Genomic DNA, 16,952 nt, shown 5'->3' with positions numbered 1-16,952 from the left:
GTAACCAGTATCAGCTGTTTTCTTTTCAAGTATTTTATTTTAATATATATTTTAGAAAAAAATAATAGTAATTCTGCTGTTTGTTTCTGTCGTCCATGTTAGCTGCTGCCCCCTGCTGGTTGGAGTCTGTTTTTTTTATTCCGTTTTATCTGAACTGGAGGCAGAAGCTGACGGACGTCAACCACCAACTCGAGTTCCTGTTTGTCAGAATAAAAACGGAACCTGAACGCATCTAAATGACTTGCTAGTCTGAACCCAACAGTCTGTCAATATCAGCAGTTTAATCTTTACACAGATTTTAGTCAAAACAAGAGATGAGCGTCAATGGAAAATATGTTGATGAAAACTTTACTACCGAGACCAGATAACACGGTCCTGTTTACTGGAGGAACGACTAGAGCTGTACAGCTGGGATTATTTTGTGTAAGAAATAAAAAATGTGATAAATATGATTTATAAATATGTTAAAATATTTGGTCTCCGTCTTTAATTCGAGCTGACAGTGTCCTCTGTCTTCATGTCCTTATAATAAACCTTCACTTCAGAATGACAAGTTTTATTTTCTTAAAGGCTGAAAGTGAAAAAAAAAAATCCTGATTTAGTCCAAAAGTTAAACATTTTCAGATTTTTTTAAATCATAAATTTAAACTCAAATCCTGGACAAAAAGCTGAAAATGTTAAAAACAGAAAATTTTAAATCATTTTTGTTCAATAAGTTTGTCTCGTTTTTCTGTCTCCATCAACCCGACCTGGTGAGGAGACCAGCAGGTGAGCTTAGTGTGGCGTTGCCATGGCGATACCTGAAGCTGATCAGGAGAGAAAATCCACAAACCAGAATTTATTGATTTAAACATCGACAGCAAAACAGAGGGAGAGACATCTGGACCAGAACCGGGTCAGAACGAGAACCGGGTCAGAACCGGACCAGGTTCTGTTTGCTCCTTTAGCTCTCAGTGAGGAGAAACAGAATAAATATGAAACAAGAGCAGAAAAGATTTACTTATATTTAACAATCCTAATTATTCATTGTTCTAATTGCTCCTCTGATCAAAACATGAAAACTCGTCGCTGCAGTTGACCTCTGACCTTTCAGCTTCATTTTAAAGCAAACTGCAGCTTGGCCTTAATTTGATCAGAAACCAGAAATAAAAGTTCAACAGATTCAGAGTTATGAAAATATTCTGAGTTATGACGAGCCAAACATTTCTGGTGGCTCTGCTTCGCTCGGCGCATCATCATCATCATCAGCGCCGGAGCGCAGACAGGAAACGGAAAAACAAGGAGAAGAAGAAGTCCCATTTCATGCACGACTTTCGTCCTTTTACAAAAAAAGTTTTAAAACTTATTTCCATATCCCCTGGGAGCGAAGCTTCATGAGGCGGTTACCACGGTAACGCCACAGTTTCCGCCTCTGTACCTGCGGTTACCACGGTAACGCCACAGTTTCCGCCTCTGTACCTGCGGTTACCACGGTAACGCCACAGTTTCTGCCTCTGTACCTGCGGTTACCACGGTAACGCCACAGTTTCCGCCTCTGTACCTGCGGTTACCACGGTAACGCCACAGTTTCCGCCTCTGTACCTGGTTTTCCTCCGGAACAGAAACGTCAGAAAAGGGAAAAATCTCTCGACTTCCTGCGAGTCCAAACAAACGAAATGATTCCAGAGGTTTTGGTGCTTTTCTTCTTTTCTCCCTGATTTCTCTCCAGAACCAGAACGGGTTTCATTCCCGACCTCTGGGTGGCGCTGCAGAGCCCAGCCGCCTGAAACCAAACAGGAAGTGGGACGGGATGAGTTCTGACGCGTTCACAGTGTTCAGGAAGGTTCTGGACGAGCCGTCCAACGGCCGACATCATGGCTTCTGCTGACTGATGAGGTGGGGGTCAAGGGTCACGGGTCAGAACCAGGGTTTGGAGGTTGGGATCACATGGACCTGCAGGGTGGTTGTCCACCAGCAGGGGGCGCCGTCAGGCAGATTTATTGCTGTTAAGGTTTAGTTTTAGGTCTGGAGATAAATGGGGTTGTTGGTTTCTGAAGATGAAACTGATTGGCCGTTTGGGCTCCATGGCAACGCAGCTGAAACGATTAGCGACCCCAGAACCGCCATTACTAAAATTCCTCAGGGTAAATGATCTGCCTCGACGTTTCGTTATGTTTCGTTAATTAGCTCAGCGCGCTCACTGAAGATGAAAACAGAACCTAGAAACTGAGCTGTGGTCTTTGCTGGTTTATTACTAAATTAAGTACAATTTCATATTTTTGTGTAATTTTGCCCAGGTTAATTTAAACATTGAGCTATTATTGTTACAGTTTAATTCTCTAAACTTCAGTAAAGTAACAGTCAGGATGCGCAGATATGAAACACTGGGCCGATATTCAATATTAATATCAAATTATCACATTTTTATTGGATTAACGGTCAGAATAATGGATAGAATACTGGATCACTAAAACAATCGCCAGCCGTAACGCAGAGTGATGTCACAAAGCCCAGGGCGGCCATCTTGTTTGACCAGTGTGTTGATTTGGGCCGTGAGCCCGGGTCAACGCGACCAGAATATCAGATATTGATTATTGGGTTGTCATTGGTTCCCATGTGATCCCAGCAGAGAGGAGACCGGTTCTGATCCGACAGGAAGCGGGCCTGAGGCAGGTCATACAGGGTCAGAGGTCACGGGGAAGGCCAGCGTGACGCTGTGTTGGGGTCAGAGGTCACCGGCGCTGCGGGCTGAAGACGGGGAAGGCCAGCGTGACGTTGAGCGAGTCGTTGTGCTGGACCAGCGATGTGTGCTGGTAGTGCAGAACCAGCTCCTTCAGCGACCCGTACAGGTTGTACGGCTCGGCGAACCCGAAGCCGGTGCCGGTCTTGTTGATGACGCAGTGCTTGACCTCGCCGTCCACCCTGAGGGGGGAGAGAGAGAGAGAGAGGTGAGGGAGGGAGCCTGAAGCCCACAGGTGGGTGAGCAGGTGGGGGCGGGGCTTACACCACGGAGCAGGCGTAGCAGCCCGGCTTGCTGCTGTCCCGGACCAGGAAGGTTCCGTCCCGCTTGCCGCGCAGCAGGCCCTCGGCCTGCAGTCGGTTCATGTTCCCCAGACGCCACAGCCGCTCGTCGTGGTGAGGAAGGTCCTCCTCATCCTCCACCGTGCTGTACTCACTGCGGACAGCGGCAGGACGGGTCGTCATGGAAACGCCACAAACAGCATCTCAGTGTCCAGTTCATCATCCTCCAGTCTCATCAAAACATTTTTCTGACAGTAATATTTCTGTTGCTACGGGCAACAGCCGATCTGGCTAACAACTGCTCAGCTTCTGAACTCCTAGAGGAACTGTTTGACCTTTGACCTTCAATCTGTTTTTTAACGACATTTCTGTCAATCTTCAGTGGTTTTTGGTTCAGAAACGGCGCCTCCTAGTGACGGAGCGCCCCAGACTCAGGTCTGGGTCCAGCTTTGGCTAAAGCTGAGGTTAAGGTTGAGGCTAAGGTTGAGGCTAAAGCTAAGGCTGAGGCTAAGACTAAGGGTGAAGCTAAGGCTAAGGCTGAGGCTAAGGCTGAAGCTAAGGCCGAGGCTGAAGCTAAGGCTGAGGCTAAGGCTAATGCTAAGGCTGAGGCTAATGCTAAGGCTGAGGCTAATGCTGAGGCTGAAGCTAAGGCTAAGGCTGAGGCTAAGGCTGAGGCTGAAGCTAAGGCTGAGGCTGAAGCTAAGGCTGAAGCTAAGGCTAAGGCTGAAGCTAAGGCTGAGGCTGAAGCTAAGGCTGAGGCTAAGGCTAATGCTAAGGCTGAGGCTAATGCTAAGGCTGAGGCTAATGCTGAGGCTGAAGCTAAGGCTAAGGTTGAGGCTGAAGCTAACGCTGAAGCTAAGGCTAAGGCTGAGGCTGAAGCTAACGCTGAAGCTAAGGCTAAGGCTGAGGCTGAAGCTAAGGCTGAGGCTAAGGCTGAGGCTGAAGCTAAGACTAAAGCTGAGGCTGAAGCTAAGGCTGAAGCTAAGGCTAAGGCTGAGGCTGAGGCTGAAGCTAAGGCTGAGGCTGAGGCTGAAGCTAAGGCTAAGGTTGAGGCTGAAGCTAAGGCTAAGGTTGAGGCTGAAGCTAAGGCTGAGGCTGAAGCTAAGGCTGAGGCTGAAGGTAAGGCTGAGGCTGAAGCTAAGGCTAAGGTTGAGGCTGAAGCTAAGGCTAAGGTTGAGGCTGAAGCTAAGGCTAAGGTTGAGGCTGAAGCTAAGGCTGAGGCTGAAGCTAAGGCTGAGGCTGAAGCTAAGGCTGAGGCTGAAGCTAAGGCTAAGGTTGAGGCTGAAGCTAAGGCTGAGGCTGAAGCTAAGGCTGAGGCTGAAGCTAAGGCTGAGGCTGAAGCTAAGGCTGAGGCTGAAGGTAAGGTTGAGGCTGAAGCTAAGGCTAAGGTTGAGGCTGAAGCTAAGGCTAAGGTTGAGGCTGAAGCTAAGGCTAAGGTTGAGGCTGAAGCTAAGGCTAAGGTTGAGGCTGAAGCTAAGGCTAAGGTTGAGGCTGAAGCTAAGGCTAAGGTTGAGGCTGAAGCAAATGCTGAAGCTAAGGCTAAGGCTGAGGCTAAGGCTGAGGCTGAAGCTAAGGCTGAGGCTAAGGCTGAGGCTGAAGCTAAGGCTGAGGCTAAGGCTAAGGCTGAGGCTGAAGCTGAGGCTGAGGCTAAGGCTGAGGCTAAGGCTGAGGCTGAAGCTAAGGCTGAGGCTGAGGCTGAAGCTAAGGCTGAGGCTAAGTCTGAGGCTGAAGCTAAGGCTGAGGCTGAAGCTAAGGCTAAGGCTGAGGCTGAAGCTAAGGCTGAGGCTGAAGCTAAGGCTGAAGCTAAGGCTGAGGCTAAGGCTGAGGCTGAAGCTAAGGCTGAGGCTGAAGCTAAGGCTGAGGCTAATGCTAAGGCTGAGGCTAATGCTAAGGCTGAGGCTAATGCTAAGGCTGAGGCTAATGCTAAGGCTGAGGCTAATGCTGAGGCTGATGCTAAGGTTGAGGCTGAAGCTAAGGCTAATGCTAAGGCTGCGGCTAAGACTAATGCTAAGGCTGAGGCTAATGCTAAGGCTGGGGCTAAGACTAATGCTAAGGCTGAGGCTAATGCTAAGGCTAATGCTAAGGCTGAGGCCAAACCTTGTAGTTAATGTCCTACCAGCTCATTTATCTGTTTAAACCCAAATGTTTGGTGTCTGTTAGTTAACATCTGTTTTTCTAACTCTTGGTGGTTCTTCTTCTCTGGCCTAAAAAGAGTCAGAGTGTCCCTAACGGTCGGGTCGGGTCAGAACTCACTCCTCGGTGGTCTCGTTCTTCATTTCCAGCCACTCGTTCAGCTTCCTCTGCCGGACTCCTTTCTGGGTCAGCCACCTGCAACAAACACACGGCTGTTAGAGCCGACTTCCTGCTGGGAGCCGCGCTTCCTGTCTGGGGGCGGGGCTTACATCAGGTACTGGTCCCGGGTCTTGCGGAGCTGGATCAGGTCCGGTTTGATGCTGTTCATCTTCTTGTCGATCTCCCGGTTGTCGGCCGCCTGCTTCTTCAGGTCCACCTCCAGGTGGCGCTTGCTGTCCACGATTTCACTGATCCGAGACTTCAGCTTGTCGTAGTTCTCCATGATCCTTCAGGGAGAATTTGTGAACTTATATTAACCATTATCAAAGCTTGAAACGAATTTAAATATCATGAAACTGTATTTTATTTTGAAAAACCAACACAGGAAGGTGGTTCCTTCCTGTCCAGCCGAGGTGGATGCTGATCAGCATCATACTGGGCTGTTTCGGCTGTTTACGTGCTTTTATTTTGGTACAATAAGTTTCATGTTCGAGACGTAGCACTAACTTCACTCTGGCGTTGGGATAAAATGCTTTGGAGACGAAAACGTCCGCCGTAAAGAGACCAGTGGACAGAAAACCACGGCAGGACGACGTATAAGAGACGATGGACACCGATATGATCGCAGGAATATTTTACAGGTTTAGAACCGAATCGTTCAAACTGAATTCATCAGCTCTTCCAGCTGATTCTGTAGCCATGGCAACCCAGCCTCCAGTGTATGTGTGTGCTGCAGGTGGTTGCCGTGGTAACTGCCCACCTCTGGATCTCCTTGTCGTTGCCCTCGCGGCGGAACTTGTCGATGTACTCCTTGCTGAAGCGCTCCTGCGTCTGGCACTGCTCCTCGAAGATCTTGATGGTCTCGTTGAAGGCCTCGATGGCGGTGCGCTTCATCTGGATCTCCTGGGGGGGCAGAGGGGTCAGACACTGCGCTCAGCGGCGGCTGCGCGGCGTCCCGCCGGCCGTACCTGCGACGTTCTGGTGTACTCCTCGTACAGCCGGTCGTACTCGCGGTTCTTCTCCTGGTACTGCAGGTGGTACTCGTGCAGCTTCTTGCCCACGGCCTCCACGCTGTCCTCCTTCACCACCTGGTCCTGAGGGGCGACACGACCGGCCAATTAGAGGGGCCGCGGCGCCGCGGGCCGCAGGGCGGCCGGGGACACCTACCTGCTGGTGCTTGGACACCGGGTAGAGCAGCTTGACGTCCAGCTTGGGGTTGTACTGGGCCAGAGACTCGTGGCGGTAGTGGTTGATGAGCTCCACCACCGAGCTGAAGGTCAGCGGGTCAGAGAAGCCGTACTTCCCCTCCCGATGGAAGATCTTGATCAGCTTGTTGTTGCCTCCCTTCCTGCAGGCAGAACCAGAATGTTTACTGTCCCAGCAGCAGGGGGCGCCACCGAGAACGTTTCAGCAACAGACAGTTCAAAGAGTCATAAAAACATAAAAAGCACTGAAACTTTTCATCAGCATGATGATCGATGTCCAGACAAATCATTTAGTCTGGACCGAGATCAGCTCAGAAAAACTCCAGAATCTAAACTACAACCAGGATTTATGAAACGTTGCTTCAAACTGGGAGGATATTAAACATTCAGACTCAAGATTCCCCAGAAAACAGCGACGTGACGGAGGATAAAGACCTGAACTCCCCAGTTCAGAACTGATTCTGACTACAAAACTGTTGAGAACTATAAACTAAATAAAATCCTGACTTACACTCATTTTGATGCTCAGTTCTAAAATAACTCCTGATCTACGCAGAAGAACTGTGTCCATGAGCGCTCACGTCAGAAAATAACCTGAAACTGGACTGGCTGGCTCAGCAGGCGATAAAAACAACGTCTGACTGAAGCCGGTTTCAGACGCTGGGGTATCAGGGGGTATCAGGGGGCATCAGGGGGTATCAGGGGGTATCAGGGGGCTAACGGGGCAATACCTGAGGGTCAGGGTGTAATCGCCGTGCATCTTGGTGGAGGCGTCCCGCACCAGGAAGGTGCCGTCGGCGGTGTCTCTCAGCTTCTCATTCACCTCCTCCCTGCAGACGGACAGACAGACGGTCGGTCACTCTGGGGTGTCTGCAGCCCACCTCCCTCTCAGAGGACAGGTGTGTCTCACCTTGAGATGTCCCCCCAGTACCACTCAGCGTCCTGCAGGGAGATGCTGTTGTTGAAGCTGCTGGGGGGAGCAGCAGTGGAGGCCTTCACCGGTTTGGGAGGAAGAGCTTCAGCGGAGGGAGAAGAAGAAAAACCATGAGGATGATGGAAGAAGCTAACGACGCGTCGCAGCAGCGCCTCAGGGAAGCTAACGACGCGTCGCAGCAGCGCCTCAGGGAAGCTAACGACGCGTCGCAGCAGCGCCTCAGGGAAGCTAACGACGCGTCGCAGCAGCGCCTCAGGGAAGCTAACGACGCGTCGCAGCAGCGCCTCAGGGAAGCTAACGACGCGTCGCAGCAGCGCCTCAGGGAAGCTAACGACGCGTCGCAGCAGCGCCTCAGGGAAGCTAACGACGCGTCGCAGCAGCGCCTCAGGGAAGCTAACGACGCGTCGCCTCCCGTTAATCTCAGACCTGTAGGGAGTTTCACCGCCTGCAGCTCAGCATATTATCAGGTTTGTTCTTGGAAATCAGAAAAGGCAGCTTTTGCTTTCGGTTTAGTTTTGTCAGTTTTCTGCTGAAAGATAAGCGGTCAGAGATAAAAACCTCAGATCATGCGGCAGGAAGTTGAACATGCAGATAAAATTCGTCTTCAGGATGCTGGAGGGTTTTTTTTTAACTCTTTTTGCCGGGAACTTTAGAACGACTCGTTCTGAAACAGAAAGTTTGCTCTATAAACAGCCAGAGGAAACTGTACATCTGATGTTCTGACCCGCTGGATCACTAAAAACTGTTTTACTTTGACTGGTCCACACAGAACAGAACAGGATTCAAATGTTTTATTCAACGAGGTTGTTGGTTTCAGACAGGAAGTGACACTCAGATCTTTACAGAAGTTATTCTGAGTAGTAACCATGGTAACTAGCCGATAAATCATCTCTTCTGGACATTAAGAAGATCTGAGCTCTGATTGGAGGAGAAAGCCAGAGGCATTCCTCCTTTCTGAATCCTTAGTAACCATGGTAACATCCAGATCTCACGCCGATTCTGAGCAAACTGTAAAATGCCACAAAGTCGCCATTCTGTCTACACGTCTGGAGCAAATCAATCAGGAAACACAGTGTGATGTCATCAGGTGTTGACATGAGGCCGGTTTCCTGAAGTCGGTTTGATGCCAAGAGGACAGCTAGCTAGACGCTAACTAGACGCTAGCTAGACGCTAACTAGACGCTAGCTGGACGCTAACTAGACGTTAGCTGGACGCTAGCTAGACGCTAGCTGGACAGTAACTAGACGCTAGCTGGACGCTAACTAGACGCTAGCTGGACACTAGCTGGATGCTAACTAGACGCTAGCTGGACAGTAACTAGACGCTAGCTGGACGCTAACTAGACGCTAGCTGGACACTAGCTGGATGCTAACTAGACGCTAGCTGGACAGTAACTAGACGCCAGCTGGACATTAACTAGACGCTCGTTGGACGCTAACTAGATGCTAGCTGGACGCTAACTGGATGCTAACTAGACGCTAGCTGGACAGTAACTAGACGCTAGCTGGACATTAACTAGACGCTCGTTGGACGCTAACTAGATGCTAGCTGGACGCTAGCTGGATGCTAACTAGACGCTAGCTGGACAGTAACTAGACGCTAGCTGGACGCTAACTAGATGCTAGCTGGACGCTAACTAGATGCTAGCTGGATGCTAGCCGTCCTGCTCTGTTCGTCACCAAACCGTCGCTCTGAGATGTAAAACATGAAAATATTCCGGCTTCAGTTACTGTAACGTTTCTGCTTCATAGTGATAAATTCACCAATATTTAAAATAATCTGACATTTTCCACCAGAATCAGATTTCGTGGTCAAGTTTGAGGAAGTGAGACAGGAAGTGGGCGTCTTAAGGCTTTTTTATGGAACAACAGTGAAAAGTTTGGTTCTTTCTTTAAGCTGTAAAAACCAGATGAAATGTTTATTTGGGGAATCCTGATAAACGATGACATCAGCCAAACGAGCCAGTAACCATGACGACAGCAGAGCTGATGCTGCGTCACCTGGTCCAGAGCCCAGTAGAACCCATCAGAGCGCCCTCCGCAGGCCCTACCTGGTCTCTGCATGTTAATGTAGCACAGGATCTGGTCTCGGCCCAGCAGCGGTTCCGACCGGGTTCTGCCCCGCTGCTCCTGCTCCATGACGGCCCTCAGGTGAAACGACCCCCCCCTCTACAGATTCAGCTCTGACACCCAAACGGCATCCCCTCCAGGTTCTGGTTCTGGTTCTGGTTCCGGCAGCAGGGTGAGTGGCTGAGCTGCGGATCAGAACCGGGCAGCATCTCTCCGTTCATTAGCGCTGAAGCTGCCCCTCCGTCCGCCTGCCTCCATCTCTGCCTCTGTTCAAAGATCGGCACAGCAGCTTGGAGATGTGTGACATCATCGCCAGCCTCGGCCAATCACACGCAGGCAGGGATATCACCACGGCAACGACCCCCTCCTCCTCCGCAGCATCATCTGTCACCGCGGGGATGGATGATGTCATCGATTCAGCTGCTGCTCTGACAGACTGAATGAGGGATGAGCAGAACCCCCTCACACACAAACACTAATACACACACACTAATACACACACACACAGTAACACACACACAGTAACACACACAGTAACACACACAGTAACACACACAGTAACACACACACAGTAACACTCTCTGGGTCCACCTGAGCAGCGGGTCGGAGCTGCAGCTCCACCTGTTGGTCAGAACCTGAAGCGGTCCGGCTGATCTGGACCGAACCAGAAGCAGAGGGACCAGCAGGTGGCGCTGCAACAGGAAGTGAACTCCATCCTGACCTGCTGCTTCAGCGGTCATGTGACCGACATCCTGTGAGAAACTAAAGATCTGATTTAATTATCATCAGCTGTATTGATTATTCAGTAATTGGCCTTTTTAGAGTCTGAATGCTCCAGTTAACGATTATTTACTAAATTAGCTGACAAGAATTTTAATAATCGATTCATTACAATTAATCATTTGAGCCTTAATTTATTACATTAAATCTGACTGGATTAAACAGGAAATGAACAGAAAAATCTGATTTCCATCTAATCAGAAATTATATTAATTATTGTTCATCCGTTTCTCGGGATTAAACTGGATTATTTTAGATATTATCTGGAGGATTAAATGTTATTAATACAGCAGAAAATCTGAGCAGAAACAGTTGATCATCAGTTTAATGGATGTTTGTGTGACGGCGCCGTGCTGCCGGGCTGCAGAACCAGAACCAGAACCTTCCCTTGAGTCCAGTTCCTGAGTTTATCCTCCTCTAACCTGAAGCAGCTCCTCCCTTCAGCCTTTAACAAAGTTTAAACCGAACATCCAGAGGAGAAGACGTTCAGCGGCCATGTTGGTTTCTGAGCTGCAGTACCGCCAGCTGCCACCAGTGGGCGACGCCTCCCACAGATAAACTGCTTTAACTTTGTTTATGAAATAAAGAGGAAAAGATGCTGAATGAAACCCAGATTATAGTGATCAGTGTGAGTCGGACCAGAACCAGAACCAGGAGGAGGCGGAGCTACCTGGTGCTGCTTGGGTCATGTTGAGTTCGCTGGTGATCAGAACCTCCAGAACCTGAACCAGAGGATCCAGAGTGGAATCGGACCTGGACAGAACAACAGAGACCCGGTGAGACCCGGCAGTACCGCTAGGACCTGCTGGAAGGTTCTGGGTTCTGGTACCGACCCAGGGGGCTGCCTGAACAGAAGAGGGCTGAAGTTCTCGGCCAGAACCCGCGGGCTCAACTGGTTCCTGGAGCTGTGCAGACAGAGCCGGGCCAGGTGCCGCACCACGCTGAGCAGGGTCAGCCCGAACTGGGCCGGGCAGGTCGGCGAGCTCGCCACGCCCCGCAGAACCTGGGCGCACTCCTCCGGGTCCCGGACCTCTGCGGACAGAACCAGGGGCATTAAAACGGGTCAGAACTTTTCACCAGCGCCTGACTGACAGGAGCGCCGGCCGCCCCGGTTCTGGTTCTGCTAACCTTGGACGGCGTGGCTCATGTCGGCCTGCAGCGAGGCGGGCAGGACCGGACCGGGCAGGTCCTGCAGGAACCGGACCACCCCGTCACACAGAGACGGCACGTCCAGCTGCTCCGGCTCTGAAAACAAACGCACCTCAGTCAGACGGAACCGAGCGGACCACAGCCGGACCGCAGGACGGGTTCTGGCTCCTCACCGGTGTCGGCCAGCTGCCGGGTGTCCAGAACCCCTCCACTCATGCTGCGGTACAGAACCGGGCTGTCGGAACCTGCAGAGACACAACATCAATCTGATGACCAGACGTTGAAGGTCCAGTAGACACTGGGTTCTGTTGGTTCTGAACAGTTCCACAGAGAGACCCGATCCAGCGGAAGCTACAGAACCGGGTCAGGTTGGACCCGGTTCTGCAGCTTGGGCCTACCTTTGGTTTCTATGAGCTCCATCAGTCTGCTGAGGAGCGGCGGCGCCGTGTCTGGAGGTCCGAACTGCTCTGGCAGGTCCGGCAGAACCAAACCTGAGCAACAAACACAAAGAGTCAAACATGGAGGTTCTGGAACCCAGACGAGCAGCGCCGTCTGGTCCAAAGGTTCTAACAGAGAACGTCTGGATAAACAGAGCCAGGTTCTGGTTCTGATGGCTCGGTTCTGTATGAGTATCAGACTAAGCCCAGATCTCTGACTTTCAGGCAGCAGATGCTAGTAAAGCTAAGCTAACAGTGCTAAAGCTGCTCTGTTGATGATGAGCCATTAGGATTTAGCACTTAGCTAATGCTAAATACCAACGCAGCACTGAGCAGAGCTAATGCTAAGGTCTTAGCATTAGCTAAGTATCATGTTGGTGTAGCGCATTAGCATACACCAAACTAGTATTTATGATCAGGGCTTCGTGTTAGCGCAGTTAGCGGTTCAGTTAGCGGTTCAGTTAGCGGTTCAGTTAGCGGTTCAGTTAGCGATGTCCAGCAGTGTCAGGATGTTCAGAAAGTGAAACAGAAACGAACTGAATAATGGAGCTGTGGGGATTTTGGTCAAATTACATAAAACCATTTTGCTGCTCAAACCGAGCAGGAAGGAGCCAAACGGATGCAGATAAACCAGCAGATGATCGATAACACGAGTTCTGAATGAGCTGCTGAGCCTGGAGAGCCCAACCTGACCCGGTTCTGATGGAGGAAGCTGCTGCAGGCCCAGCTGACGAAGCTCTCCTCGTCTCCATGGAAACAAAATGCAGCTGGTCATAGAAAGGCAGCGAGCTAAAACCTGTTTGTTTCTGAGAGGAAACCAGAGGAGGAAGAGCAGCAGTTCTGTGGAACAGGCAGGTAATAACAGTAAACGCACACACACACACACACACACACACACACACACACACACACACACACACACACACACACACACACACACACACACACACACGCACACACACACACACTTCCTGTGCTGCGCTGACGGCAGCAGAATGTCAGTTGTGATCAGTCAGCAACCGCAGCCCTGACTAAACAGCAGCTGGGACGGTCCGGGTCGCTGCAGAAGGTCCGATTGGACCGAGCCTCACAGAGAACCAGAACCTGGGAGCTGGACTCACCCTCTGACTCTGAGTCGGTCCTCACGGACGCGGCGGATGGCGGTCTGGGTGGGCGGGGCTTCGGAGTGGGCGGGGACATCCTCTTCCTGCCGACGAACTCCACATACGTTCCTGGGAAGTCGCCTTTCTCCTGCCAGAACCAGAACCAGAACCAGACAGAGGCCGACTGAGCGGTTCTGACCCAAAATCCATTTTGCTGCTAATTTATGGATCAAACAGATGTGAGCTCAGCAACAGAGACACTGAGAGGTCAGACATGAAGCTGGACGTGTTTGAACCTGAAACAATAATCAATAAATCAATTCATAAATTAAAAAAAATAATTTCCATTTGCATTAATTATCATTTTTCTCTTTCGACTGAAAACAGGTCGATGAAAGTCTGGAGTTTGGGTCTCAAGTAAAAATGGTTTCATTTTGCTTACAGTCCTAATTCATTAATTTGTCGTTTCTGTTTTGTTTATTTTTGATTATTTTAAACGTCTAAATGTTCCAGAGTTAAATGTTCATCAGAATTAAAAGTTTATTCATCTTTGAGTGTTTATTATGGTGTGTCAGATTTACAGGCGTACCAGAAACACTGGAACACAAAGGTTCCCGCTGGAACTGTTGAATATGAAAGAAAAATGTGATTAACTGTTAAATTTTAATGTCATTAATTAATCAGAATAAATGCGTTTCAGTCCCAGTCTGACTACAAACTAATATGAAATGTGTAATTTTCCAGATTTCTGTCTTTACACCAGAATAAATAAAACCATGCTGAAATCTGTTGGGTATGAATAGTTATGAGCTGCATTAATGTTAGTAATTTATCGTCATGGCAACGTCCAGTAAGTCCCAAAGGACTGATTGGACCAATAACTTGTTAGCTTTAATGACGTCGTCTCAGACTGAACACTAATGACATCATCTCAAAGGTTAAAGGTCACAGACAGAGAAACCGGTCCTTCCTGGCCCTGGCAGATCTGTGGCGGGTCAGAACCGGTACCTGCGTGGTCTCGTTGAAGCCCGGCAGCCAGCCGATCTCAGACGGCCGCTCCTCGTCTCCGCTGCCGCAGCCCAGCGCCAGCAGCGCCCCCCTGCTGACCAGCAGCATGTCCCCCACGCGCAGGTCGATGTCCTCCTCCCGCTCCTTCTTGTAGTCGTACAGCGCCCGGTACTGGAAGCCCTCGGAGCTCATCCCGGCGCCGGTCCAATATGGCTTCACAGCTCGTAGCAAAAATCAGCTCTGGGTAGAAAACGGTAGAAAAATACGTTCCTGCAACGTCCTGAGAGCTTCTAGAGGGAAGAAGAGAGTAAAGATGGCGTCTCCAGCTGCGCGCGCGTCTCTCCGCTCTCCATGTCATCCCTCCTGCTGCGCCCAGCGCCGCGCCGCCACACACGCAGCTTCCTGCTGCATCAGCTGGAGGTCAGCGGGGGTCACACGACACATCTGAGGGGGACACGGCTCCACCTGGAGGGCTGGAGGACAAACTGCACGTTAAAGGTCACAGATTGCTGGAGGTTAAAGGTCATAGGCTGCCTCAGTCATCCAATCAGAGACCTCTCAGAGTCAGCAGACTAATCACTTCCTGTTTGTGTTTTTTCCTGCTGCTGCTCAGAGTTTCCACAGGACGTCGTTTAGCTGCTCAACTCTTTGAACACATAAATGATGACGACCTTCTGAGGTCGTCCAGAACGACCGCTCTGCTGCCTCTAGACGCATCTCTGACCCAAAACACCTGAAGAAGAAGACAGGAAGACCTGCCCTCGTCTGATTGGCTGTTGGAGCCAGGATGTTAGAGTTTCAGCTGTTTACAGCCTGAAACGGATCAGCAGATTCTCAACAGTAGAAAGTTTAATGAAAGATAAAACATGTAAAATATCAGCTTCCTCAAATTTAACACATGGAAAGAGATAAAAGTTACTTTTCTGCCATTAAACGGCAGATTGTGGCAGAAATCAGGAAACTGTGAGTGGGTTTCTGATATTCCAGTCGTTTTATTAATAATTACGGTCGTCAGTTGTTGAGTCATCACAGCTGATAGAAAACATGCAGAAACACGTGAATCACTGGTTTAGAGGAACTTATTTAATTTAGGGGAAACGTCTGTGGGGTTCAAATTTACTCCTACAGTTAAAAACATCGACTGACATGTTGGATCAAAACATCTTCACGAAGCTTTTATGATCAAATTTTAAATTATGTCAGATTATTTTTTAAGCTGAAAAAGTTTTTTATGTTCTAACAAATTCAGAAAAATAAAATCACATAGAAAATGATTTGTTTGTTTTTAAAAATAAAAATAAATGTTAATCGCTTACTTTTAAATAAAACATGAATTTTATGTTAAGATGGTCGTTTTTCCAGCTGTGTTCATGTTTTCAGGCAGCAGGAGCAAACAGGCTGACCTCTGACCCCTGGCTTGTATATTTTCAGGAACGAGGATGTTTATTTGAGCCATTTAAACAATTTTATTACCGTCATGTAATAAATGTAGAAAATAAAATAAACAGCAGGAAAAAAAACACTGACATTTATTTGAATATTTCTAGCTTATGATTTATTTGGTCTGTAGCTTTAAACAGCTGCATCCTGGACATTTCTGAGTTAATATAATATTTATTTGCATAACTTTAGTTGTACTGATGTAAATGGCGTAAAACATGTTATTATAGCTCACAGTATGTTTAAGTAATCTCATTTTTCCTTTAAGACTTTGAAAGTAAACAGAGCAATTCGTCTCTCTTCACCTTATTGAAGCAAAAATGAATCTTAATCAACTCTCAAAATCAGATTTTTATATTTCAACTGATTTTGATCAACTTGATTCAAAATACCATGTTTGTGTGTTTAAATACATGTAGATAATTAAACCTTTTTAATCAAAATTTTGATAAATTAGTTTTATTTACTGGTAACCCAAATATTTTGTCATTAATATTTATATGTAATGATGAACATGTAAGTTATCAAAGGGACCTATTGCAAATAAATTTGCACAAAAAAATCAACATTTTAGGGATAGGAAATAATCTTACGGTATAAAAATACAATAAATTTTCTCATTTTGTCTCTAATAACAATAGTAATAATAATAAACGCTGTTTCAAGCTGGTTAGATTTGAGAAAAAAATATTAACATTTGTTTTGATGGTGTGTAAAAATAAATTTTGAAAAATATTTAAACATATATCTAAAATGATGTTCCGATTAGCTTATATGTATATTAGGTTATTAAATATGCGACGGACCTTGTTAATGCAAAACATACATTTATAGACGAGTTTAGAAAAATGCGTAAAATTAATTGTTTATAAAGCAACATTATAATAACTCCAAATGTTTCTGATAAAATATTTAGTTTTTAACGAATCTGCGGTGATGAACAGAGAAAATGAACCCATCGTCTCTAAAGACACATTTCAGCTTTTTAAGGTCCTTTACCTAAAAACAAGCTAAAGTTTCTGTTTTTCTGCAGGCCGCCATGATGTTACACGGGATTTAAAAGCTAAAGCTGCTCTATGATGCAGCAGAACCAGGAACCCGACCAGAACCGCTCCAGGAAACAGGAAACCAGCAGCTAGCCGTGCTAGCTGAAGGAAAACAGCTCTCACCTTGTTGGTTCTTTAACTTTTTCACCAACCGAACCGTCCAGCAGACCGAACTCTGAACACCATGATGGATGCCGCCTCCACTGGTTCTCCAGAACCGAAAAATTCCGTTAACTTAGCGAAAATCCTCAGGATGGAGACGCTGGCAGATCGGAAGACCGTGTCCGTTCAGGTTGTCGACAGCAGACTGGCATCAAGTTAGTCGCTACGCACACTCACTTCCGGAGTAGACTGTCAAAATAAAAGAAGCCAAACAGATCACGTCGTCAAATCCTTTAAAAATATTTGTTTCTGGTACGAAACTTGTCGTGTGGCAGATGAAAAGTACAATTAGATCATAGATTTTTCATGAAACTTTATTTTTGCTC

General features: G+C 48.1%; 1 protein-coding gene across 2 annotated transcripts; it reads right to left on the bottom strand.

Moving 5' to 3' along the window:
• Positions 1-823: 823 nt before the first annotated feature.
• On the bottom strand, positions 824-16,786 carry LOC106904532 (phosphatidylinositol 3-kinase regulatory subunit alpha-like). 2 transcript variants are annotated; one of them, XM_088008578.1, is made up of 17 exons: positions 16,588-16,786; positions 13,979-14,451; positions 12,989-13,118; positions 11,829-11,921; positions 11,604-11,675; positions 11,410-11,526; positions 11,115-11,313; positions 10,952-11,034; positions 7,408-7,513; positions 7,229-7,327; positions 6,460-6,640; positions 6,261-6,386; positions 6,053-6,195; positions 5,403-5,579; positions 5,254-5,328; positions 2,984-3,154; positions 824-2,901 (listed from the first exon to the last, which is right to left on the bottom strand). In XM_088008578.1, the coding sequence occupies exons 2-17, from the start codon at positions 14,168-14,170 to the stop codon at positions 2,712-2,714; spliced, it is 2,154 nt and encodes a 717-aa protein (XP_087864704.1). In that variant the 5' UTR covers positions 14,171-14,451; positions 16,588-16,786; the 3' UTR covers positions 824-2,711. The 2 variants fall into 2 exon arrangements, with proteins under 2 accessions (XP_087864704.1, XP_087864705.1); XM_088008579.1 differs by lacking the exons at positions 10,952-11,034; positions 11,115-11,313; positions 11,410-11,526; ... (3 more) ...; positions 13,979-14,451; positions 16,588-16,786 and adding an exon at positions 9,483-9,982.
• Between the last annotated feature and the right edge of the window lie 166 nt (positions 16,787-16,952).

Source organism: Poecilia mexicana, unplaced genomic scaffold, assembly GCF_051168715.1.
Source record: "Poecilia mexicana isolate PSO_F unplaced genomic scaffold, ASM5116871v1 scaffold_9, whole genome shotgun sequence".
NCBI lineage: Eukaryota > Metazoa > Chordata > Actinopteri > Cyprinodontiformes > Poeciliidae > Poecilia > Poecilia mexicana.
This window is presented reverse-complemented; position numbering and strand designations above follow the sequence as displayed.

What these genes read in the sequence shown, in the direction of transcription:
- LOC106904532 (XM_088008578.1), bottom strand. Translation starts at nt 14,170, where the DNA reads ATGAGCTCCGAGGGCTTCCAGTACCGGGCGCTGTACGACTACAAGAAG. An exon ending in GGAGCTCATAGAAACCAAAG is followed by an intron (nt 11,676 to 11,828) that starts GTAGGCCCAAGC and finishes GTGTCTCTGCAG; the next exon opens with GTTCCGACAGCCCGGTTCTG. An exon ending in TGCTACGCCTGCTCCGTGGT is followed by an intron (nt 2,902 to 2,983) that starts GTAAGCCCCGCC and finishes CTCCCCCCTCAG; the next exon opens with GGTGGACGGCGAGGTCAAGC.